The sequence below is a fragment of the Acomys minous genome (assembly GCF_964271855.1).
Source record: "Acomys minous genome assembly, chromosome: 2".
Lineage (NCBI taxonomy): Eukaryota > Metazoa > Chordata > Mammalia > Rodentia > Muridae > Acomys > Acomys minous.
This window is the reverse complement of record NC_140484.1, coordinates 29,250,318-29,275,710: the sequence shown is the minus strand read 5'-3', so window position 1 is coordinate 29,275,710 and position 25,393 is coordinate 29,250,318. Positions and strand designations below refer to the sequence as shown.

The window sequence follows — 25,393 nt, the reverse complement described above, 5'->3', positions numbered from 1 at the left end:
TTCTCATCCATGTTCCTACTAGCTACCTACCTACCATGATGCTACCACATAGTTTATAGTTGGACGTGAATTTTGGTAGGTCCTAGACCCATATCTGCTATTGCCCTCCTACTCGATTCTTCCACCCTGTCCTGGCACAGTATGGAGTCTAACCTGTCACCCCAGCTCATCCATCCCAAGTAGCACCTACAGAACATGAGGAGGGCTCCACAACTGGAGACTGACAGAGAGATTCTTCTAAACCTACACAAAGTTTACACATAGGCTTGTAGAAGTCGTTCTTATTTGCTGAGCTGCAACTACTTCTGAAACTCCATTTACACATCAACACAGATTGGCCCCAAGACTGAACCATTCAGCTATTCACAGTTGGTCCATAACCTAGAAAGTTGGGGTAACGACAAACTGAGATCCAAATACCACTCAAAATGTGAGATGAGTTAGACACACCCCAAACTGCCCATTACCTAATTCCAGATGACTAAGTCCAACCGGAAACACATACATGCACACGCACACACAGGAACAAAAAATTCAGGAAATCTGAGATACTATAAAAAGGTAAAAAATCCAAATTATAGATATAAGTGAAGAAACCCAGGTTAAAGGCACAGAAAAGGTTTTCAATAAAATTATAGAAGAAAATACTTAAAATTAAGGGAAGAGATGCCCATTAAAGTGCAGGAGGCTCAAAGGACCAGAAAAGAGGCTCCCATCACATAATCAAAGCAGTAAATGTTTTGATTGACAGGACGAAAAGGGAAGTGAAAGTGTCAGACAAAGTATAAGTCATCTCTAAAGGCAAGCCCATCAGAAGAACCCTTGCCTTTCAGTGGAGACTTCCAAAGCCAGAAGGTCCTGAGATGATGATCTACGAGTACCAAAAGACCACAGATGACAGCCTAAACCTGTTCTTCCCTCCTAAAGGAATTACAGGCTTTCAGCTCCTGTGATGGCTGCTGCCTGGGCAGAGTGAAGTTGCCCCAGGTTTCCTGGTAAAAGCCCCACTCAGAAGCCTACAAGCAACACTGAAGTGTTCCAGAAAACTCTTGACAGGTAAACATTTCAATTTTCCTTTCAGTATTGGGGCTTTGTTCATTACCTTCATCAGCAACTTAGGATCACTCACTAAGTACACCTGTGTGGTTATTGATAAGGATGACCCTAAGCCCCAGCCTTGCGGATTTCCCACTTAGAAAAGCCTTGTGTCTTATGTGCAGCAGAATAAGATATTGGCCCCTCCCTTCGAAGCTGAGGACATCCCCAGACCCACAGCTTCCTTCTACACCTGGTCTCCATACTGTGTGGAGAGCCAGGACAGTCACAACCTGTAGCAGCTGTGACAATGCCGGTAGATAAGTAGACACGGCTGTAACACAGCTGTTGCAGAGCAGGTCTAAGCCCTGTCTTACACCAAAGCAGAGAAGGCATCGGCCACAGACCGACTGGAAATGACTGGTGGACTCAAGGCAACATCAAACTCGTTTCCAAACAATCAGTAGAAGTTATCCAGGGACTTTGTGACTCGTGCCCCCCTGGGAAGAAAGGCATTAGGTGTTCTAGTCGTTTATGTCTTTAGAGTTAAAGGATCATAAAGTCTATAATCCAAATATCCTGTCTTCTTTGTCTCCCTAGTACCCAGGAGGCAGAACTAAGCATCTTTCCTTAACTCATTACAAAGGGTCGGCTCATTCTGAGAAGGAGGCTGACAATGAGATTTTACCTAAATACTTCCCCATCGAAAACACAAGTATCTCCCATGTGTGCTGACAGTCTCAGGGTGGATAAAGATCTGATGCACACGAACTGAGAGAACTCAGATGTTACTTTGTATAATAAAATTGTCCCTCCTGAGACTCAGCCTCGATGACATCCCAAGAGCATGGCACTTAAACCTGTATATTCTGAAAAGCCTTAAAAGTTCTCTTCAAACGACATTTTTTTAAAAAAGGGCATCTCAATATCATAACTTCCTGAATAATAAATCCCAATTACACATTTACATGCTTGACTTTATGTTGTTATTTTGAAGGCACAGTTCGCATATGCACTTAGTGCTCACAGCCTTTGCTTTCTTTTTAATATATTCTACCACTGGACAGATTTCTTCTTGGAACTGTTCTATTATGCTTAGTCACATTCTCAATATATAGCTACCAGTAGATTTTATGACAATCCAAGGTCCCTGACTCTGAAATTTGAAAGGTATCCATCCATGAGGATTGGGAACGGGAACATTGAGACTGAGTCATATTTCATAATGTACATATATGAAATTCTCGAGGACCAGCATCATGGATGTCAGATATCTTATGAGTAAAGAGGCATTGCTGTTTTTTGTTGCTAATATTAAATACAACAGTGTATGTTATACTTTCTTATTTATATGTTTGATTACTTGGGACATCATACTTTCTTATCTAATCCTTAGATATCACAGGCTGAGACTAGCTGGCTGGCTGCAGCCCTGCTCAGCAACAAAGACATTTTAGAATACCTTTGAATGAATACTATTCATCATTAAGATGAAGGGATCAACATCTCAGATGGGGAAACTGAGGCCAAGATAGAAAGAGAAGACTAAGAAGACATGAGCAGTAATGCCTCACTCCAGAGTCTGGGCAAAGTCTGCTGCAAGATCGGAGTCAAAAACCCCATCCCGGGTAACCATTTGCTGGGAAGAGCACCCTCACAGAGACAATGCTCCTTTTATACAGTTGTTAAACTGTAGTGAATATGCTTAAGGCTTAAGTGGACATGGCCTTTCTCCTTTTCCCAGGTGTAAACCTACAATTATGTAGGACTCTCACTAGAAGACACGTGTAGTAAAATATGTTCTAAAACTCTTGTGCAACCCTGGCAACTAACTCACAGTTTTACCAGATTTCTATCCTAACCAAGGTATCTCCTTTGCAAAAAGAATTTTCTTAGCAATCCTTGAAGATATAACCTGACAGCCACCAAAATAGAGCATGTGGATACTGCTAAGACATGCAAGTGACTTGAGAAGCTCATGCCCGTATTTGGGTATGAATTAGTCTTTCTGAGTGCTCTCTTTGTACCCACACCCATGCTTACGCTAAAAATCTTTCCAGTAACTTTAATCTGCTTCATCTTCACCTGACCTGGAATGCAGGGCTCTCCTCAGCAAAGTCAAGAGTTCCCATTGTCACCTGAGTAGAGATTGTCTAAAGAAAAGCTCCAGCTATTGGAGTGGGATAAAGAACTGTGTCCCTAGCTCCTGCATCTCACGGCCACTGCCACTGGTGATTATAAGCATCTCTGTCTGCCCCCTCTCTCTATGTGTGTGTGTGTGTGTGTATATGTGTGTGTGTGTGTATGCATGTGTATATATATATATATATGTTTTGCCTTTAATTAAAAATTAATAAAATTAAAATATAAAGTATACTTTAGTGAGCAATTTTGTTTCTAATATGTAACAAAGAATAGTGTCAAAGTTATTAACATATATATTTTTTCTTTGGGGTAAAACAAATACTGGCTAGTGTTAGTTGAAAGAAAGTAAGTCAGTGAGTTGTTGGATATTAACAAGCAAATTTTCAGATATACATAGAAAGGCTCTCAAGAAGCTAACGCTCTCTCTGAATGTTCTAACTAGTCGCCGAAAGCTTCCACCTTGGGGAAATTCGTCATGCTTTCCAAATTCTGAAATCTTAAATTACATAAAAGACAAACACTTACTTGTGTTTTTGAATGTCTTTCACTCCGTTTTTCAAATTTCCTAACCTTTCTGATGGGTTGTCCCTGAAAATGAAATAATTGCCATGTTAAAAAAAAGTTGAATATTTTCACATTATGATTCCGTTAAAATGCACTTCAAACACTTACCTGCATAGTTTTTTAATTAAATTAGCAGCATTTTTTGCAATCTTCTTTGGAAACTCTATCATGTCAATCCCGCGCAGTATGATGTTATAGGTTTTCATAGGATCTGGGCCTGAGAAAGGTGGGCTGCCAGGGGAAGATGGAGAGATTTAGTTTTAGTCTCTGAATAGGAATTAGAATGTTGGTAGAGCCGCACTCATGATGTCAGCTTTTACCCTGGGAATTGCATGAGCTATGACACTGAAACAAGAGTTAGAAACTACCAAACCCTGAGGACGCCTCCTCAGGCCTCTGTTCAGCAGAGCTGTTGGTGAGTGCCGTTTGCACAATGGCCTCTCCTTCCTTTGACTCTCTCTCGGCCCTGTGCTTGGTCATGGTATTGTCGACTGAATGTTCCTGCCTTTTCCACACTGGTGGCACGTGGGTGACTAGCATATACTTGACAAATTATTTCTTCAGAAATTATTCTCTAAATACAGAGCTTATACCTCTTTGGGGGAATAAATCTTATGAATTATTTAATTTAAGCCCCTGCTTTTAGGTTCTTCACTTTTAGACCACAGTAGTATTTCCCCTGATTGTCTGTATGTGTGTGTGTTATTTCCTTCAGTACATTATTAGTAAGGACTTTACAGCTTTAATTGCCATTGAAATGGACAAATGTAATCCCATGTAATCGCCTAGTGTTTGCCCCTCTGTACCTCTGTATGTGCTGTCACAATGAGCTGTCCCTTTTGCTCTCCTAAGTTAACTTGCCACTTTTGATCTTGCTTCAAATATGAGGAATCAAGCCCCCCAAGCCTTCTTGTGATTAACTGAACACTTCCTGATTCGTTCTTTTTATGTTCATTTGTTTTAGACAATAATTTATTAGAGACGCCGCTTGTGTATTTTAAAGATGATGCATGTTTAGTCTTTGATAAAATATTCATAACCCTATAAACTATTATTTAGTATAAAATGAGCTATATAATGCCAAAAATATTAATAATTAACATTTGATGAACAAGATTTCATGAAATTATTTGTATATATGAACATGTACAGGATTATATGATAATGAGTTTTCTTTTTTCTTTTTTCAAGAAAATAAATTCTTATTGAGGCTGATAATCCTGACATAATAACAAAATTTTAAGATGTAATTAAACAAAGCATTAAACCTATTCTGTACAATAATCTTTAATTCAAAAAACTGCACTTTAGGTAACTTTATATGTTCTCCAATTTGAAAAAGAATCTAGTAAAATTTATGGTGGATGTGTGGTCACATTATTATCATTTAAAATATCCTTCATTAGGACATTTGTCTGTCTTTTGTCTCAGGTTTTTAATCAGTTTAAGAGTTTTATTACGGCTGAGTGGTGGTGAGGTACTCATTTGATCCCAGAACCTGGGAGACAGAGGCAGGTGGATCTCTGTGAGTTTGAGGACAGTTTGGTATATAGAGCAAGTTTCAGGACAGTCAGGGATACACAGAGAAACCCTGCCTTAAACAACAACAACAACAACAATAACAACAACAAACCCAAAAAATTCTATTAAGAAAATAAGAAATTCTATTCTGAAAATTTTCGTATTGAAAATATATTTTCTTTCATACAATACACTTCAACCACAGTTTCCCCTTCCTCTATTCCTCCTAGGAGTTCCTTTCCTTTCTCCCAGCTCCACCCCCCCCCCCCCACTGTGCCAGGTCCTCTGCATAGATGTCATGGCTGTTAGCTTGGTGGTTTTGTGGGACTCCCAACAGCAGGAGCAAGTGTATCTTATACCTCTGACTCTTTCACCTGCTCTTGAGACTCATTTCTCCCTATTGGGTTGCCTTGTCCAGCCTTGATATGAGGACCTTGTCTTAAATGTATTTTGCTTTGTTCTGTTTGGCTATTGTCTCTTGGAGACATGCTCTTTTTTGAAAAGGATATGCTTTTTATAATGCAGATATGTATTCAACTTAATTTTGCATCAAGTAGGAGTAACACTGAAAGAAACGCTAAGCTTTGAACATTTATTTTTTAACAAAATATCAATCCCTAAAATATTGTTATAAAACAAAAAATACTAGAATCTTGAACCTCAATTATGAAAATAAATTGAGATGATTAATTTTGAATGATGAAAAATAAATATGTCTACAGCTATTCCAGCCCTCTCCTTAATACATTGGTATTAAAGGGTTAAAGAATATAATATTTACATTCTCTTCAATAACATTTAAATGACTTAATCTAAAGCCTAATTATCTAAAGCAAACAACATCATCAATCCATTTGCCAGTTTCTTTGTTGCTGAGATTTTCATCAGATTCACCCTTTTGCTGACTTGGCCATAGCGTTTGTGAAAGGCCTGGGTGAACACTTTATGTGCCATATCTTTTTTTTAAGAATAACTTATTTTGGTGTAAATTACTTTGGCTATATTCCTTTCTTCCTTGGAACTCCATGGTTATTGATATACTATCTGTTAGCATGAAAGGTGCTGATGAGAAGGTTGAACCTAACTGGATCCCTAATCCTCTCATGGCCAATGCCACACATCATGCTTTTGTGCCTCTGATAGTAATAAAATGATTTCTTAACACTGAGTTTGGAAAATTTGCCTCAGACACATCATGGTGTTGTTACTCTGAACATCCTGCTAACGGTAAGAGCTAATACTGAGATTTCTGAATCAGATATTCATTTTATTTTTTAATCTATATTTGAGGAAAGCCATGCTTACAGTGTCTTTCCCTTTTCTCTCTACATCTACATACTATTCTTCCTGGCAGGTTCTGTCACAGTCGTTTATTGTACAGAAGCCTTCTTCTGAACTCCATAGGTCATGATGACCCTGTGTTACTCAACGTCCTTAGCACATAGCATGGTAGTGCAGTCATTTTTCTTTCAGCATTATTTTTTTGGGGAAACTTATAATATGTCTTATATCCTGTGCTATCTCTAATGACTGTTGATTATATTATACAAATGAGGAGCAAAGAGCTCACATTTTATTTAGACACAAAACCTGCTAGCAGGTCTTCTTGCTTCTAAGGAAATATAACCTTTGAACTTTTTATATGATTATCATTTCCCATATTGTATTGTCAGGTAAATGGCAAGTCTAACAAATATCAAGGAAATCTGATATATCTATATTACACACAGGGAGGGGAGAGAGAGAGAGAGAGAGAGAGAGAGAGAGAGAGGAAGACAGTGATGGCGAGATTAAAGTTGGTTGTACTTTTGTAACTTACTTTGTTGCTTGCTTCCTGAATATGTGATGATTTGCATAAATAAATGAAGATGAGTTCCATGGTATAGTGAGACGTACTTTTAGATAATTTAGTCAGAGTGCCAAAGGCAGGAATGCACAGCTGTCTGAGGCCTGTTATTATTCACAGTTCCCTGTAAATGTCCATACCTGCCAGTCAGAAGCTCATACATTAGAATTCCTAGTGACCAGTAGTCAGCTGAAATGTCATGGCCTTTGTTCAGGATGATCTCTGGGGCCACGTATTCTGGAGTCCCACAAAATGTCCATGTTTTCTTTCCAAATCCTATTTTCTTTGCAAAGCCAAAGTCAACCTTACGAAGAGAGAAAACAAGGCACCTAAGCTATTTATGATCAAGTTGCAGAGGAATACACATTTATCTGAGCACACGGATGATACCAATAAAGAAATAAATCATTACAGTCCTGCCTTCTAAAAAGAATCATGTATGTTGCAAACACAGATGCCATGTTCAAATTCAGCTCCAATGAGAAAAGTGAAACCAGAACATGGATAAAATTGAAATCTCTTAAAGAATTAAGGCTGTTTCTAGAAACACTTTTTAAATCTTTCTACTTTGTTTGCCAATAATGGTTGTGGCATAAAGAAAGAATTTCTCCTTTAATGAGGCAGAGGTCCAGCTGGGTCATTGTAAATGCTTTCCCAGTACATACATGCTTTCCTTTGGGTGGCGTGAAGCTGACAGCAGTAGTTTTGGGTATATAAGAAGGAGGTTTACTTTTGAGGTTGTTGGGTGACACAGTGCAGAGAGCAACACCCACACTTGCTAAACATGCAGATTAAAAACAAATCTCCTCTTTTGGGGGAACTTTTTCAAGGAGTTGCAAATACAGAAAGCTTCCTTTTTTTTTTTTTTTTTTTTTTTTTTTTTTTTTTTTTTTGCAGTTGGTTTAGATGCACATAGGTTCATGTCATTGATTTGGGTCACCTAAAAATCCATGCCTGGGCAACAATTCCAAACGTTTATCTAGAATCAGGCACCAACACAACCAAAGTTCACAGAACGTGAACAGTTTAAATGAAAGAACTTTGCTTATATGGCAGCTCTTTAGAACTCTCAGCCAATTGTTAGTGTTATTGCTAATTAACATAACTGAGGTAACATGACCTCAGGGCTCATTTGTCATGAGCATTATTCTTAAATATCAAATACTACAGTATTGACAGTCTTGTTTAGCACTGATTTCCAGCCAGCATTTGGACAGCCAAATGCTGGCTGGAAATCAGTAATATGTATAAGTATTTTCAGGGCTGTGATTACATGACAACAAGGGCATTTTCTAACACTTGTTATAACACATGCTTTGTAGGAGTATTATTATTTCAAACCTTGCCAACTTAGTTTTCCATAACAGTTTACATAATTTGAAATACATTTTAATTTTAATTAAAACTATGATGCTAACACTGCTCTCAAGAGTTTGTATCATTGAAATGGAAAATAGATTTTCTGTTAACCAATGAACACGGGTACTTTTAAACGTCAGGACACAACCCATGTGTGAATCACACTGACCAGTTTGGCATAGCCTCTGTGATCTAGGATGAGATTTTCTGGCTTGAGGTCCCTGTAGATGATTCCTTTGGAATGCAGATAGGCAAATGCTTCTACCACACATGCTGTATAAAATCTGGTTGTCGAATCTTCAAACGAACCCCTGAAAATGGAAAATAGAATGAAGAGCGTATGAGAAATTAATAGAAAGATTGACTCAGGTGTATGTGAGTTCATTATATTTCTGCACCAAAGCTGGCTCAGAGACTGATGTCTAACTGTGTCCATAGTACGTGGTTTCAATTCCATTAGGTTTTTAAAAATCATCTGAGGATGAAGGCAAAGCATTCTTTGACATTATGTGTGGGACAGTTAAATCCAACTTCCTGGAAGGCTCAAGAAGGCATCAGTAACATACTAAGTTTCATGGATCTTGTGGCTTCCTCTCACCTGCCCACTGTTATATAAAAAATATGTCTCCAGCAGTGGGCAGGAGACAGAGTCCTGTATGGCACTCATTTACCTACAGTTTTCTTTGCAAATGAGAGCTTATCTTGATTGTTCTTTGATACTTGGGATCAAACCCAGTTCCTCACATATGCTAGGCGAGTCCTACACCAAGAAGAAGTTCTATTAAATGTAGATTATTCATCTTCAATAAGCATGCATGTATATATGAACACACACACACATGTATATCTGATTTGTTCATGGTTCCTTTTAGCAAATTTATATCTGGATCTTTCCAAGAAGTGTAGATGTGGCTCTTGTGAATATGAAAATGAAAGAGGTCATTGTTTACAGAGAACCAGGCCATAGAGCTCCAACACTGCACATGCCATCTCACTGCTATATGTTAGGACTCTGAAACTTCTGCCACCAGGACAGACAGACAGACAGACAGACAGACAGACTCTACCTTCTATACCATTGCCTTCTAATCAGAAGGAAGAAATGAACTAAAACACAACTAGAATTAAAAGTCACTGGAAGGAACATTTAACAAGAAAGCATTTTTTTTTCTTTGCCTCTCTGCCTCTCATCTCTCTCTTCTCTCTCTCTCACACCTGGATGCATATATGTGTCTGTATATAAGCATTAAGTTTATTGATTAGCATAATAATAAAAGAAAGCTCTAAGGTCATTCCTTGTCTCTAGAGCAGAACTTTCATACTCGTTTGGCCACTGAACTTACAATTGGTGTGTTCTTTTGTTTCTTTCTCAAGTACTGAGGTTCAGTTGTACGACAGCACAGCCTGTGGGTGTTACCAGGAACTTGGTCAGCTCTTAGTGGCTGGGATGCAACAGGAGCCACCACAACTCCAGGTAGCGTCCACTAACCCAATGGTGCAGGAGCTTGCTCCCAGGAAGGGCCCTGATGCCTGCTTGCGTTTGGTGCCACCTCTCTTTAAAAACTGAAGAGTGAAGTCTAACAAACTGAGCAGTAGGATGTGCCTACATATTTACAAAATTCATCTGGAAATCCAAGACTAAAGCTGTTATCTTGGAGGAAAGAATGCGTTCAGCTGTAGAGACTTTAGTTACCTTCTGTATCCCCTGACTAGTTACTAACACAAACACAGATAAGCGACTGTAATTCCAGTACCTGGGAGGCCGAGGCAAGAGACCAGCCTGGACCTTAGCCCTTATCTCAGTCACAAATCATATAAATACAGCTCAGGATTAAATTAATCTCTAGATATGATGACATCTACTCTTAAGAATCAGAACTGTAGCTTGCATTACTAAGATCATACCATTGTCCCAATGACTTCCGAGTGACACAGCTGTGAGTTTCAAAGGATGGAAGGAAGGAACCAGATCTAGAGCAGGGAGTGAGTGGTGTTCCTTAGGCCATGACTGCCCTCTAATGGGTAAATAATCAAGGCAGATCTAAAAATTTGCAGTGCCAGGGCCTGGAAAGGGATTAGAGCATTGTCCTGAATTCCTTTTCTCCTTTGTCCTTAATAACGTTTTAACACGTTTGCCTATCAAAAATATAACATTTCTTTGAAAACAAATGCTTTACTTTTAAAGAGTAAGCACATGTACACATATGTGTGTACATTCTGCGTTGAATATTATTTCAGTCTCTCCAAACTCAAAACATTCCAGAGTAATGCTAATCAAAACACTACATGAGAGGGGCTTTAGAAGATTTCACACTGCATGGCTTGAATGAATCCAGAGATCAACTACTTCCTTTCATCAGAGGTACCTATCCTGGTTCTCAGCCATTTTGGAATTTAGAAGGTTGGTTTTCTATTTTTTTAAAAGCAGTCTATATGAGTATAATACCATTTATATTTGTAACTAATTTTAAAGGTTTGAGGAAATCCTTGTCTTAGACTTTGAGAAATCAGCAGGGCAAATGCATACAAACAATGTATCAGTAGAGAATTGTTGTACCTTGAAACGATTGCTCAAGAACACTGAAAGAGGACACAGAGCACAGCACTGGGGGACTCATATGAAATATGACCATTAAATCTACCGATTTAATGGCAATGTAACCCTGGTCTAAGTAGAAGCAAAAGCTTATTTTCCCAGCTGTTCAGAGAGTCGCTCAAAGAAATAAATAATTTATTCTACGTAGCTCTTGGAAATAACAAATGCTTTGACAGCTGTATCATTTCAAGTCAAACTATGGGGATAGGCCCCCACACGTTCCTTAGGAGTTATTGTTTTAGCTAAATGGCATGAAATGACAATTTGACAGAAGTAGAGGGTTATATATATATTTATTTACAAACTCAAATTAGAATTTAATCACAGTATTTACCCAGCTTACCATAAACTGAATTCTGAAATGTCAGAATGTAACAGAGACAAAATATCTCTTATCACGTGAGGCCAGGCATCATTAGTGACCACACAAATCTGAAGCATGCTGTAATATGTGGGGTTATGACCCAATATAAAAAAGACTATTGGGTAGACTGCCTCATTTCATTAGAAATACTTTTCAATCAGTGCCATCTATCAAGTCATCAAAGAAGAACTTAAATAATCACCCTCCACAAAATAGCCAGGGTTATAAACTCTATCCAGGAAGACATATGACGAGAAATTGAGGTCGTGGGTGATTTGAAAAATCATGATTTTGGAGATACTTAAGCTATTCAGTAAAAAGAAAACAAGCAAATAAAAAGCGTAATACTTGACATGCAGTTTCATTAGATTAAAATATACATAAAATACTCATATCGACATATGTGCTATAGCCTATTAACATGCTAATGTATGTTTTTATCATCCATTTGAATATACAAATACTAAATAAATATGAGCTAATTACATTTTTAAAGGTTTCAAGAGTTAGAAATTCTTTAGGTGTTACAGGGAAAGCAAATAAAATATAATTTGTAGTTGTCTTATCCCAAAGAATGAAATAGAACTTCGGGAAGAAAAAAAAAACCCTCATGAACTAGATGGTAAATTACAATAGCTACTGAAGAACAAACCTGGAAAATGTGAGGGATAGTTAATACACCAGTGTTTCACCGAGTCCATCTAACAGTTGTCACAAATCTTGCCTGCGTGTAGCATCAACTTAATTCTCAGTTCTCTCCTCCACCCCCCAGCCCCCACCCCAGTGTGTGTGTGTGTGTGTGTGTGAGTTGCATGGGTATGGTATAGGTATATGGTGTATGTATACATATGTGCATGCAGAAGCAAGAAGGAGAAGTTGCGTGTCTTGCTGTCACTCTCTAGTCCCTGAGACAGGGTCTCTCTCTGAATTTGGAACTAGGCTGGTGACCAGAGAGCTGCAGTGACCCTGCTGTTCATGCCTCACCCCAGTGCTAGGCTATACCTATCATTTTTTGGGGGTGGGGTGGGATTTGAACTTAGGTCCTTATCCTTGCTCTTAGACATGGAATCATTTCCCGAGCCTTTGATTCACATTAAAAATAACAACAACAGGGGATGGAGAGATGGCTCAGTGGTTAAGGGCACTGGCTGCTCTTCCCGAGGACCTGGGTTCACTTTCCAGCAGCCACATGGCAGCTCAGGACTCCAGTTCTAGGAGATCCAACACCCTCACACACGCACAGGCAAGAAGACCAAGGCACGTGAAACTGAAAAATAAATTATGAAAAAGCTAAGAGCAGCAACAGAGCTGCTCTGTGTTCCTTTTCTGTGCTGATGAAAACAACTGGAGAGTCAAAAAAAAAAAAAAAAAAAACAGTCATCACAGCCAAGAATTAGAGAGAGAGGGTGCCTGGATCGGTCCCTAGGACTTCTTCCCCTGCTAAAGCTCCAAGGCTCCTGGCGATAAAGAATGACGTCACACAAGCCTGGTTTCCAATAGTCTCATGTGGTTCTTGTATACCTGTAGGGTAGTTTTTCCCTTACCACTGCTTTCTTTCGACACAAGAGAAAAAGTGAAGAAACTGACTAAGATGTTTTCTGTTTGTTCATCGGTTTCATCGTAAGGTTTTAAATCAGAAATCTTTATATGTGCCGTGCAAATACTCTACCACTGAGCTACATCCAAAGCTACTTTTTATTATTTTAATATTTGAGTCAAGGTCTCACTAAGATTGCCCAGAGAGCCTTTAAACTTTGGAATACTCCCCTCAGCTTCCTGGGTAACTGAGATTACAGGAATGAGCTAACAGACTTGGCTCCCAGCATTTTTATTAAAAAGGTAAAATAAATCTGTGGAGAATAAAAGAGTAAGAATATATGTGTACATGGTAGAGGGGGAACGGGTGGGGGAATGAATCCAAGTCTGCACATAACAGCATTCCATGCAGTTCCACAGGCCCATCGTCTTGGTGTGGGGCTTCAAAGTTTTGGAACCTTTCAGGCAACTAAGCAGCCTTTGTTTCTCCACATTAAGCCCACTCATGTATCAAGTTCCTCAATAGTACATGGCAACCATCGACTCAGAACTCAGCGATAACACGGGAGGGAAAAGGGAGGATCCCCATGCAGCCCTTGGGGATAGAGGAACGAGCTCTCACTGTTAACTGTCCATCCAGCCAGTCCTCCCAGGGGAAATGGCTTCCTCACAGTCCCTCTTTGTTATCCTGCTGAGGAGACTGTAGCTCACTCAGAAACCTAGTCTGACACACGCGGTCAGCCAAACTAATGTCAAGCTGCGTGAGAAAACGCAGGAGGTGATACTTCCTTGCAAGAGCAAATTGAATATTGATGAGTGAACATCTGTGATGCCCGCAGGCTGAGTTCTAGTACTGCTGTTATGGTCACTGTTCCAATAAAGGAACTTAATGCCAATTTTACAGAGCCCTGAGAGCATCCCTTCCTCTGTGTAGCTAATTACACTTTCCTATTTAATTCCACATACAAACCTCTTGTTTTAAGGAGCATAAAGTAGAGAAAAGGTTTTGCACACACTAGCATATTGAAAAATAATACGGTAGAACCACAGGAAGAACATTAGGTGCGAATTCACAGATCAAAACATTAGCTTTCTGTAATAGTCAGCACGTTCCACTGAGAAGTGGGGCCATGTCTATCCTATTTCTCAGCTTATATCCAGGGCTGGTATCACCATGCCTGTCACAAAACCATGGCTCAGTTATTAACAACAATCCAGTAATATGCAGTGTGTGGTAGCTTAGTACAGATGTTGACCTGATACTGTGTTAACAACATGAAGCTCTTTGCGTGCTTCTTTTAACCTATAATTGACATATCAAACAAAATATTAGAATACTAAATTTATAACCCAGCAGAAAGTGATCTATTTAACACGTATGTGTGAGTAAGGCTGCCGGGATCAAAGGCTTTAGTGGATAGGGTGTATGAAGATACAAAGGCACAAAAGGGGTAAGCATTAGAAGTTAGCAAAAGTTTGTAAAGAGACCCACCTGCTCTAACCTGTTCTAACCTGAAAAAACAATAGATATTTAAAATTCATTTGATGCACAGGCACATCAGGGCTATCTCCGGTTAAGTTTGGGGAGTGATGATTTTCTAAATGAAGAGCTTGAAGGCAAGGCTGGAACAAATAAGGAAAAATTGTATAAAGATGAGTTTTCCAGAAGTGCAAAGACAACAGCATATAGCTGCTACTGTAGCACTCTGGAGGCAGAGGTAACAGAGGTCAAGGGGTCCAAGGCAGCTTGGACTACACAGCAGGTTCTTTGCAAAAAGTCAACATTTGGGGATGAAACTCAGTGGGAGAGTATTTGTTTAGCAAGTGTAAGACTTTAGAGCTGATCTCTAACCTGGGGTGGGGGGTACACAATGACTTCTGAATAATCAAAAGATTATTTATAGAGAATAAGCCAAAAATATTTGTAGGAAAACAAAGTTTTCATCTTTGAAACAACAAAAAATTTAAATGGCATTAAAATTAAGAAAACACTTAAAAAATAATTCAGAGAAACAAATGTGTACCCTCTAGACAAACTATCTCCCAAGCAAGGACAGAGGGCAAATTAAATTGTCTGCACGAAAGGGAACAAATAAATGGATTAATTTTCCTACCAAAGTCAGCAACCTCTAAAAGACAATGCAGTTAACTTGTGTTGGTTTTCAAAACAGAGCTATGAAAGAAAGAAAGAAAGAAAGAAAGAAAGAAAGAAAGAAAGAAAGAAAGAAAAGAAAAGAAAGAAGTAACTTTGGAAATATTTATCAGTATCATAAAAGATAAGGAGACCATCTGAAAACTGCAGTGCAATTAAAGTGACAGGTAACCCACACTATAGTTATGATGCAGCTCTCAGTCTCCCCAGGTTAAAGCACAGTGTGGAATTCCAGGTGTAGAGCTTGCTCATTCCAATAACCACAGCTCGCTAAGGCATGCGTAGTGGACATATTTTTCTACTGCTCATTTTAAGGTGGACTCAAACTATACCATTTATTAGAAGGTGAGTTTTTACATAATTATAGTAAATTCTATATGCTATTGCTATGCCTTGCACTTACAATTGAAAATATAAGCATATGTAAAATGTACATATAATTTTATATGTGATAACAGTGGATTCTTCTTGCAGACCATTATGGATCACTCTGTTTTCAGGAACATGACAGAAAGATTTAAATCTCCTACCTATCCCTGAGAATGGTCCAGAGTTCTCCACCGAGGCAAGCTTCCATCAACATATACAAGTACTTGCTGTCTTTAAATGTCCTGTATAGCCTGCAAGCAGTAAACAAGAAAACAGAAGTATAAGCATCATTATCTTTTAAAACATTCATTTTTAAGTAAGGATGGCTCATTTTATTTTATTAGCATGTATACACACACACATACACATATATGTGGGCTACATTAAGGTGTTTTAACAAATACATGCACTGCTTAATAGTTAAGCCAGGTTATTAAGCACATGTGCCATGCATTTGTAGTACAAGCTTACAGTGAAACAGGGGAACTAAGTTTTGCTGTTCCGTTTGCACAGTTAACAATATTGCATTGAATATTTCAAAATAGATAAAAGAGATCATGTTATTATCATAAAAGCCAGTGCGCAGGCTGCAGTGTTTTGATTTGCTCCTCTTGGTGTTTTGTGGTGAAAATGAAGGACACTCAAGTCCAAAGCCTATGTCTCTCATGGATAATTTTTATAAACTATGGGACTAGAAGCTTCTGGAGTGGGCTAGGCCAAATGGATACACACATGTGACTTGCTTTTTCTTCTTCTTCTTTTTTTATTTTTCTCATGAGACTTTCTTAAGTTTCTATTTGACTGCTGTTTCAAGCATGGCCTTGAGCAAGACTTGGTGGTCATAAGTACAAAGTATATAGATATAAATTATATTAAATGTTGTAAATACAGATTGTATATAGTCACTTAAATTTATATTTTAACTTTCTGTTAGTGTAAATTGACCATAAAAGTTTCTCTTACATATTAAAAACTCTCCATTATCATTTTATTAGTGCTATGAAAATACAGAAGTAGACAGATTGCCTGCCATTTCATATAAAACAAAACAAAACAAAACAAAACAAAAAACATCCAATGGGGCTGGGGAAATGGTTGATTTGGTAAAGTACCTGCCTCATAGGCGTGAAGATCTGATTTCAGACCCCAGTACCACATAAAAGCTGGGCATGGCTATACCCATCTATAAGGCCAATGCTTTAGGGTTGGAGATGGGTAGAAGTGTGAAGCTCACTGGACAGCCACCCAGCCAAGCCAGTGAATGAGCTCCAGGCTCAGTGAGCTCCATGTCTCAAAAAAAAAAAAAAAAAGGTGCAGAGTGGTTGAAGAAGATGCAAGCATCAGTCTTTGGCTTCTACAAACATGTATTTACCTGCATGTGTATGTACACATGAATAACACACACACACACACACACACACACACACACACACACACACCCCACATACACACAGAAATAATTAAATTCTTCAGAACATTAATACTAAATAGTATGATTTTGGTATCCGTCTCTTGTGCTTTTAAGGTCTATGTGGATATTTGGAGAGCTATAATAATAATAATAAAAAAACCCAAAATGTTAAAAGTTGATAGCTCTTTTGGGAAAAATATTCTTTTCTGGGAATATGGGAACATGATTCTCTTTAAAAATAAATGTAGAAACAATCTTTTTTATTCTTAAAAAAATCTAAATATTCTCCAGTTTTGATTGTGAATATGAACTAACTACAGTAAGGGTGAGCACAGCGGAAGGGAGGGCCGCCGTTGACTGTGGAGCGGCACCTTCGCTGTTCACGATGCACCATTACCTCACAATGAAGTCAGAGTGAGCTCCCTGCATGATCTGCTTCTCGGAGCGGATGTGCTCCTGCTGCCTTGTGTCCACAATGTGCCGTTTCTTGAGAATCTTCATCGCAAATGTTTTGGATTCTTCACTCTTCAACTGGACCTTAAAGACAAGCCAAGAGGAAACACGTTGAGGACCTAAATGCTTAATATGCCAGACAGCATCATTGTCCCGAGAGGACCCAAGTGAACCCCAACTACCACCCAAGTCACCCAAGTCTCCTTGGGAGAGGAGCTGAGTTCACAAGTCACAATATATAACCATCCTCAAACCTCACAGTGCCGGATCATATGAGCATCAGCTAACCACGTCCCAAATTAACTGTGTGCCCCATATGAATTATAAGAAAATCGACTTCATGTTTCATTTTACTTTATACAATGAGACTGAGTCTAACACAGAGCCTTTCTTTATATAAAAAAGTCTAGTTCCTTTTCAATTCTATTTCGTGTGCTGGTGGCAAATTATAACCATATGGTCACCTAGGACTTCATACTCTTCATAGTCCTCGTTACAAACATGTCCAGAATTAAGTTTAGTCATGCTGGGGATAGAGATGGTTATGTCATAACTACCATTATCCGTTTTACACTCCAATCTTTTCCTTGCCTCCAGTTAAATAATATAACAAAGATTTTTTTTAACCCAGGTTTTAGAAAAGCATTCCCCCCCCCCCAGCATCATGTTTGAGGGCATTAATCTCCTTTGATCTTAAATCTTACTCCTTGGTTGTGTCCACTGAAGTCTGATGTGGTGAGCTTGCATCTCAAGCAGCCCACATGGCTCCCTGTGCCTATGGAGGAGGCTGGGATCCTCCAATATCTTCTCTCCCACTGGCTACCGGTGTGTGTTCATGCTTACAAGGAGACTCGAACGGCAAGGAAGGGCCATGGTGCAGCTAGTCAGCTAACAGTAGACAAGGGAGTTATGGTGTTCTCAAGCAGTGGAACACCAGAGCGATGTTCACCAGCAACATTATTTAGACCCAAAGAAAGCTGCAGAGAAATAGCATGGCAAGTCTTGGCTGAAGCATTGCTCGCCCCTTCCTGAGTTTCGAATTCTTGGCTTCTTCATCTGCAGGGGAGGAGATTTCTTGAGTGCCTTGGCTGTGCACATTATTCCGACTGAATTCAGTCTGAGAAGACTTAGGATGTCAGGAGGAACTGAGTGGATGCATCAGACAGTGGGATTTGTATTTGTGCATCTACGTGGCCAGTTAAAGGGCAAGAGAGAATAGTGTGAAATTCTACAACAGCCAAAGACTCTCTAGTTTGTCTGTCTGTGAAACTCCTTATAATGATAGATGAATGTGGTACAAATGGATTCAGTTGTAGTTTATAATAAAATACAAATGTAGAAACCCACCTATACATGGAATCAGGACAAAGAAAATGGAATGACAGAGGATCTGTTCTGGGAAGGAGAAAGTTCTAAACTTTCTAAAGGGAGAGAAAATGTAGCCTTAACCAGATAGCAAAGAGAATCCTGTGCTGCTCAGATAATCCAGTTTAAACACTGCTGTCTTTATTGGTAACACCAGCTATCCCCTTATTCACAGGGTAGGAAAAGAGACCAGCATTTAGAGCCACAGGTCTAGATTCTAATTCTGACCCTTCTTAGTCTCTGACTCCTGGACCAGTTGCCTCACTGTTGCCAATGACAACAACAGCAATTGATACAGAATCATCACTGTCCCAAAGGAGGTTATGCCAATGACTTACTATGTTTGGTGGCCTTTCCATTAATCTTCCTGTCCTGTGTGGCAGTTTATATCAAGTATGGAACAACAAATGTTGCTTTAAAAATCTGTATTTTCACAGAAGCACGCTTGGCACAAGTGGATTCAATATAACTAATTGGGGACACTGGTAAAATCAAAGGCAAAAACTATACACACAAAAGTGTTGTCTAAGTTCACAGATCTACCAACTGGCAAGAACTGAGTTCATATTCAGGACATTTGCAGCTGAGCTAATTATCAGTACACACAGCTTTCCTTCAGCTGGACTAAAATTAAATGAAGGTATAATGGTGGAAATTTACAATCTGAGCTAAATGGAATATACTAACTTTAGACTTTATGTGAAAAACTGGACCATGAAATTATTTATTGGCTTGCATCTTCACTATTCTACATGGGCAGTGTGACCATCAAAAGTGACTAACCAAAGCCTTGTCACTTGGGATGTTGAGATGGCTCATCAGGGGAAGGTGCTTGCTGCCAGCCCTGACAGCTTGGGTTCAGTCCTACATGGTGGGAGAAGAGAACTGATTCCTGAATAATGTCCCCTGATCTCTACACATGTGCAATAGCATGCAGTACTTTCCATACACATGCATAAACACACAGAATAAAAATAAGCGTATGAAAAACAAAAGAAAAGCCTGGGTTATTCCCTTAGTCACTTATGGTGTCCTCAGTGTATTATCTGGGGTTTGGGTTACCCGTTTGCTTGAGTCATACAAGAAGCCAAGTGGGTAGGAAGTGGTTAATGAAGGTGGAGGGGAGGCAGATTTCATGAGAGGTAAATTTGACCCCAGCATCTTTTCTTTAAAGACTTGATATTTTTAATGATGTACATATGCTTGTGCCTGTGCACGTGAGTGTGGCTGCCCATGGAAGCCATGCAGAGGACAAAGGTCTTTGATAATTTGGAGCTGAAGTCACATGTTGTAAACCACCTCCCACAACTAATGTGGGTGGTGGGAATCAAACTCAGGTCCTCTGGAAGAGCAGTATATGCTCCTCAATGCTGAGCCATCTGTTCAGCCCCGAATTCCAGTTTCTTGACTTAAGAAGTCAGAGTGCCCAAGGACTACCACAGTGAGCTAACTAAGTAGAGAGTCTCTTGCTTAGATTAATCACTGAACAAGACCCAACTAATGTGTTCATCGGAAACCTTCTGGCAAAAACAACTTTTCGAAGACCATTCATAGATCTTTTAGTCAACATCATCCCTATCAAAAAAGCCAGAAACAGCCTAAATGTCTTCCAGTAGGAACCTGAGAAAAATAAATTATGCAAAAATGCCCATGTAATGCAGTTGCGAAATTGATATCAGAATAACAATTAAAATATATGAATAGGCTATTGTTAAGTGGTATTTGCTTTATGATTCCATAGTACATCTGCACATGAGTATATGCCTACCTATGCATATATCTAAAACAGATTTATGAAAGAACAATCTGAAGGTCATCAAAATGTTCACAATAATATTTCCTTTATAGAAAGTTAATACTTCTTTAAACCTTTTGAGTTGCTTAATATTTATATATTAATTATTTTAATTTTATGAGAAGTAGAAGTTAAAACCTAGTTGTAGAAATAATTTACAAATTTTTTAAGAGCTGCGAATATACCTCTCTGGTAGTGTGCTTTGTCTAGCATATGTGAGTACCAAGGCTCACTTCCCACTTACTTTAAAACCCCTTTTAATCATAATAGCTACTTGATACTAGTGAATGATGCCATCAGACTAATCCTGGTCCTATTCAAGTTCCATAAACACAATGAGAAGTGATACACTGTACTATGTGTATATAATATATTACATATATGTACAATATAGTATATATGTAGTAACATATGTACACTGTAGTATATAAATCTGCAAGTTTTGAGCAATTTCATGCTGTTTATGTATTTAAAAGTTTTCTATAATTTGTTTTTTCCCATTCTGGACCCTCAAAGTTAAGTCTAGCAATTTGCATTTGATAATGTCTAAGGTAATACATTTAATATGGGTTAAATTTAGTGCACAAAAGTTATAAATCAAAGTTTGCTTTCTTTATTGCCTCTGTGTAGAGTCCACTTGTAAAAATTTGAGATGATGATGATGATGATGGTGGTGGTGGTGGTGTGGTGGTCATGGTGGTGGTGGTGGTGGTGGTGGTGGTGGTGTGGTGGTTGTGGTGGTGGTGGTGGGGTGGATGTGGTGTGTTGTTGTTGTTAGGGGTGGTGTGGTGGTTGTGGTGGTGGTGAGGTGGTGGTGGTGGTGTAGTGGTGATGTGGTGGTGGGGTATTGGTGGGGGTGGTGTTGGTGGTGGCTATTATCTAGTAACCCATCTACTAGAAGAAAGAATTAATGTCAGTTTGGATAGAAGTGGGCAAGGACGAGAAAGGAATGTGTATTTATATTTCTCTTTTCTTTTGTCTATGCCTCTTTTCTGTCCAATTGGCCAAACCTGCTTATAGGTTTGTCTTCCCTAGTAGATTACTCTAACCTTCTAGACACAGGGGCTATGCACTGGCTAGGAGGGGGGTGCTAATCTAGCATTTAAGTACTTTTGAATCTCAACTGTGTTTTGGCCTCTTATCTTACAGAAGTTCTTCAAAATCTGTTTGCTTTCTCGTCTGTAATAGGAAGAATTCACAAAGGTAACCTTGGAAATTGATTTAAGACCACCTGGAATAGAGTTACCATTTGGTGACTATTAACTGTGCTTATTCTAATGAGCTCTCTGGTCAGTGCACTGGGCATATGTTTTACTACAGGTTGAGAGCCACCCTGAGCGGGATAGAGAGGCAAGGGAAGCTATGAGCACATGAGACTTGAGAGGACCACACCCCAGAATCCGATCACAGCTGGGAAGCAATAATTCCAACACAGTGCACAATGCTTGCTGTGAAAAGTTACCAATGTAGAGATAATATTCCTTCCACACATATAATTTATGTTGAAAGAGCAATGAGCCAGGCTTATGTCCTGAATATATATGGCCCAAAGTAGGCCTCCATTCCTTTCCTTATATATATGGAAATACATATATATATATATATATATATATATATATATATATATATATATATATATATATATTTTTTTTTTTTTTTTGGAAATCTCAAACAAAGTGAAACCTTTGTTTACAGTAAAAACATCTCAATTTCCCCTTACACCCTGTGATTCAAGATCAGCTGTAATCCTGTCCTGTGCATGGGGACCGCCATCAGATCTCACGTAGGTTTTAAAGCAACCCTTTGAAGATAATAACTTCAAAACCCGCCAATATCCTAAGTGTGATCACTATACAGACAATCACCTCCCCTTGAGAAACCCATCCTCACACTTGGGGAAGCTTTGCTCTTTGCCTTAGCATCATTCGTTCTCTTAACCTTCACACTTAGCATCTGCATTGAAGTATCTTGCTAAATCCCAGCTGTGCTTTACAACTTGATAGTCCTCGAATTGCTTTCTGTATAGCAGCCAATAATTTGGTTCTCCATCAGTCTCTGAGAACCCTGGGAGGTGATGCCTCTTTGGTCTTTGAGGCAGCAGAAAGGAGCTATGCCTCTGGGTTAGTGTCCTTGGCAATACTGCTAGCTGAATGTCATTTGTGCCCTGTTCCTATTCTCGTCCCAGTCCACCTCAGTGCTGCTAAGAAGCAAAAGTCAGCAAGAAGCAAAAGTGAGAAGTTTGAGAAGCCACTTTAAGATCACAGACACTTAAATCACACGACTTTACTTGCTAAACTCCTGGGAAATGAATGCCAAGAAGAAAGTGCTAATAGCCATTTCACTTCTTATACGCAATGGCTAAGAACTGTGCCAGTGAATGGCTTCAGAGAAAAGGGAGAAGATGTCTCAAGTAATAGCAGTATGACATAAGGAAACAGGGGCAAGTCATTGGAGGGAGTGACCATGAGCATACAGTGTGCGTGTTGTCTCAAACACCTTATAAGGGACTCCATTTCAATTGCATCCAGTGCCAAAACTGTTGCAGGAACGTGAAAAACAGGGCCATGTAGGCAAAGGCATATGAACTATAATATGCACAATAGAAACGTCAAACATTTTTTTCTGTAAATGTGGGCTTCTTTGTATTACAGTTTGCACTTAAATCTATTTCCAAAGTCAGCGCCCCAGTAATGATGAACTGCTACGCACTGGTTAAGTATGTCCGAATTTAGAGAAGTTTTGCTTTTATAGGAAATGGAAACAACTTCATGATGATGGTCTGAATCAGTTTGGACTTGGGAACCCAGTGCGTCCTCACCCAGGCAAGGTATGTTCATCACGGTCATGAGAGAGACCAGCAGGACTGACGTGCCCGGAAGCTTCTATTGTGTAAGCTAGTGCTACCGTCCTCAACATTTTTCAATGACAGGGATTGCGAATTGTACAACCCAAGTAGTGATCTCTGTAAAGTGCTTTTTTTTCCATGTTAATGTGTTTCAACGTGGAATGTCCTGAAGACAGACGTTCTATGCAACTTACATGTTAATATCCATCCTTATGTCATAACTGCCATCCTCTGTGTAATTTGTAGGTAACCCCATTTGCCAAAATGTACAAACTATAAAACTATCCTTCCATAAATATAACATTTATGTTCATGCTCATACTTAAGTGCACACTCACAACCTGAGGCCTCAAACACTGACAGTTCAGCATTGAATCCTGACAGTTCAGTTTCTTTCATTGCTGTTCTTGCAGGCTGAAAATGAGTTGAAATGGAAGGGAGAGAACCTCATACTGCAAAATTCAACTATCCTTTTTCCATGTGGCCAGGTACCTCTAGAAAAGGATTTGCATTCTCATCTCACTTTGGAAACACAAGGCCTATGTACCAACCTCCCTTGGAGTTTTAATCATTATATACCAGAAATCTTGTGATCGACTGGGCTTTCATCCATTGGCTCTGAGCCCAATCAGATTTTATTTTATTTTTAAATGTAGTACTATCCTCAATTTTACTCTTTCTGTCATTAAAAAAAGAAAAAGAAAAGAAAATTTCCGAGGCTTTCAGGCTTCATTAAGTATTTACATGATCTTGTATATAACCAGGAATGAACTTCAAATGTAGTTGAGTCAATTCTACAAGTATTATTAACTGGTGTGGGCTTATGTCCACTTAATCTATAGAACACAGTCATGCTAAACACCTGAACTGCTCTGTGCTTATACATGTCATATTTAAAGTTGTAGCGCAGACCAAACCATGGCTGTCATTGCTTTAATGTCTTTGAAATCTTTGTCTCTTAACTTTCAAGGTAGCTGTTAGGTCAAGTCAAGGTTAGGAAGAAAGCTATCAAGTGGCAAATGAATTGATACCCAGGTAGAGATTGTTAAATCTCGAGGGAATACACTGGTCATAGTTAGATTGCAGGTATTGTAAGAAGTGGGTGATGATGAAGAAATAATAGTTGCAAAGTAAATAGGAAACTTTACATAGGTTAAAGGGAGACAAATCCCAGAGTCTCTTCCAGAGGAATTATCCCCAACCGGAGTGCTCATCCAGTAAAAGAGAAACCCAGTCACAGAACAGACAGCACTCCTGCTTAAGACTCAAGAATCTCAAAAATCTGTACCGTACTTTTAGTAACAGACATTTTGAGGAAAGTGAGGGAGAGGAGGAGGGAAAATAAAGCTAGAGGACAGAAGAAGGGGATGGAGGGAGAGAGGGGAGAAGAGAGACAGGGAGGGGAAGAGAAAGAAGAAAGTGAGCACAAAAGCGGTCCATGGCAATCCACCCATAAATAGGAGAGAGAGAGAGAGAGAGAGAGAGAGAGAGAGAGAGAGAGAGAGAGAGAGAGAGAGAGAGAGAGAGAAGTGTTAGGAAGACCCTCCCTTCTCAAGAGTTAACGGGGTCAACAAGAATCCGGTTTAGAGAGTCAGCAGCTTACTGGCCTTCGAGGTAAATTTCCTTCTGAGTTGTTCACTCAGGAGTCCTGTTACTGAACTGTGCTGTGCTCCTTGGCAGGTAAAATACCTCTAGAGAAAGAGGAAGGACGTCCTTAGAACTCTACAGAGCTCAAGTAGCTGGAAGTCTGGTCTGGGTGACAATTGGAGCTGACACATGAACACTGGCTTTGCACAGGTGCTGCCCACATGACATGCTGCTCCAAGCCAACCACTGTGTGGTTCCCTCAGAGACTGCTGAGGCAGAAGCAAGGCAGGAGATCTGAGACGGGCTCCGCACACCCACCTGCCCCTCCGTCTTTCCTTCATATTTATGCTTTCCTTATTCACAGCTAATGCCAACTTAGTAGAGCAGCTTACCTAGACACCTCTTCTTTCCTTATTTTTACTTTATTATAGACACTTCCAGGCTGGAGTT

General features: G+C 39.3%; 1 protein-coding gene across 3 annotated transcripts in view; it reads right to left on the bottom strand.

The window, feature by feature from the left end:
• Nucleotides 1-25,393, bottom strand: part of PRKG1 (protein kinase cGMP-dependent 1) — a 1,157,800-nt gene that overhangs the window by 11,559 nt on the left and 1,120,848 nt on the right. For all 3 annotated transcript variants that reach the window (XM_084764176.1, XM_084764175.1, XM_084764177.1), the window contains 6 exons: nt 17,296-17,435; nt 15,649-15,738; nt 8,640-8,781; nt 7,252-7,415; nt 3,853-3,975; nt 3,706-3,768 (listed from right to left, as the gene is read on the bottom strand). In XM_084764176.1, the coding sequence (XP_084620302.1) occupies nt 3,706-3,768; nt 3,853-3,975; nt 7,252-7,415; nt 8,640-8,781; nt 15,649-15,738; nt 17,296-17,435 (722 nt within the window). The remainder of the gene's footprint in view (nt 1-3,705; nt 3,769-3,852; nt 3,976-7,251; nt 7,416-8,639; nt 8,782-15,648; nt 15,739-17,295; nt 17,436-25,393) is intronic.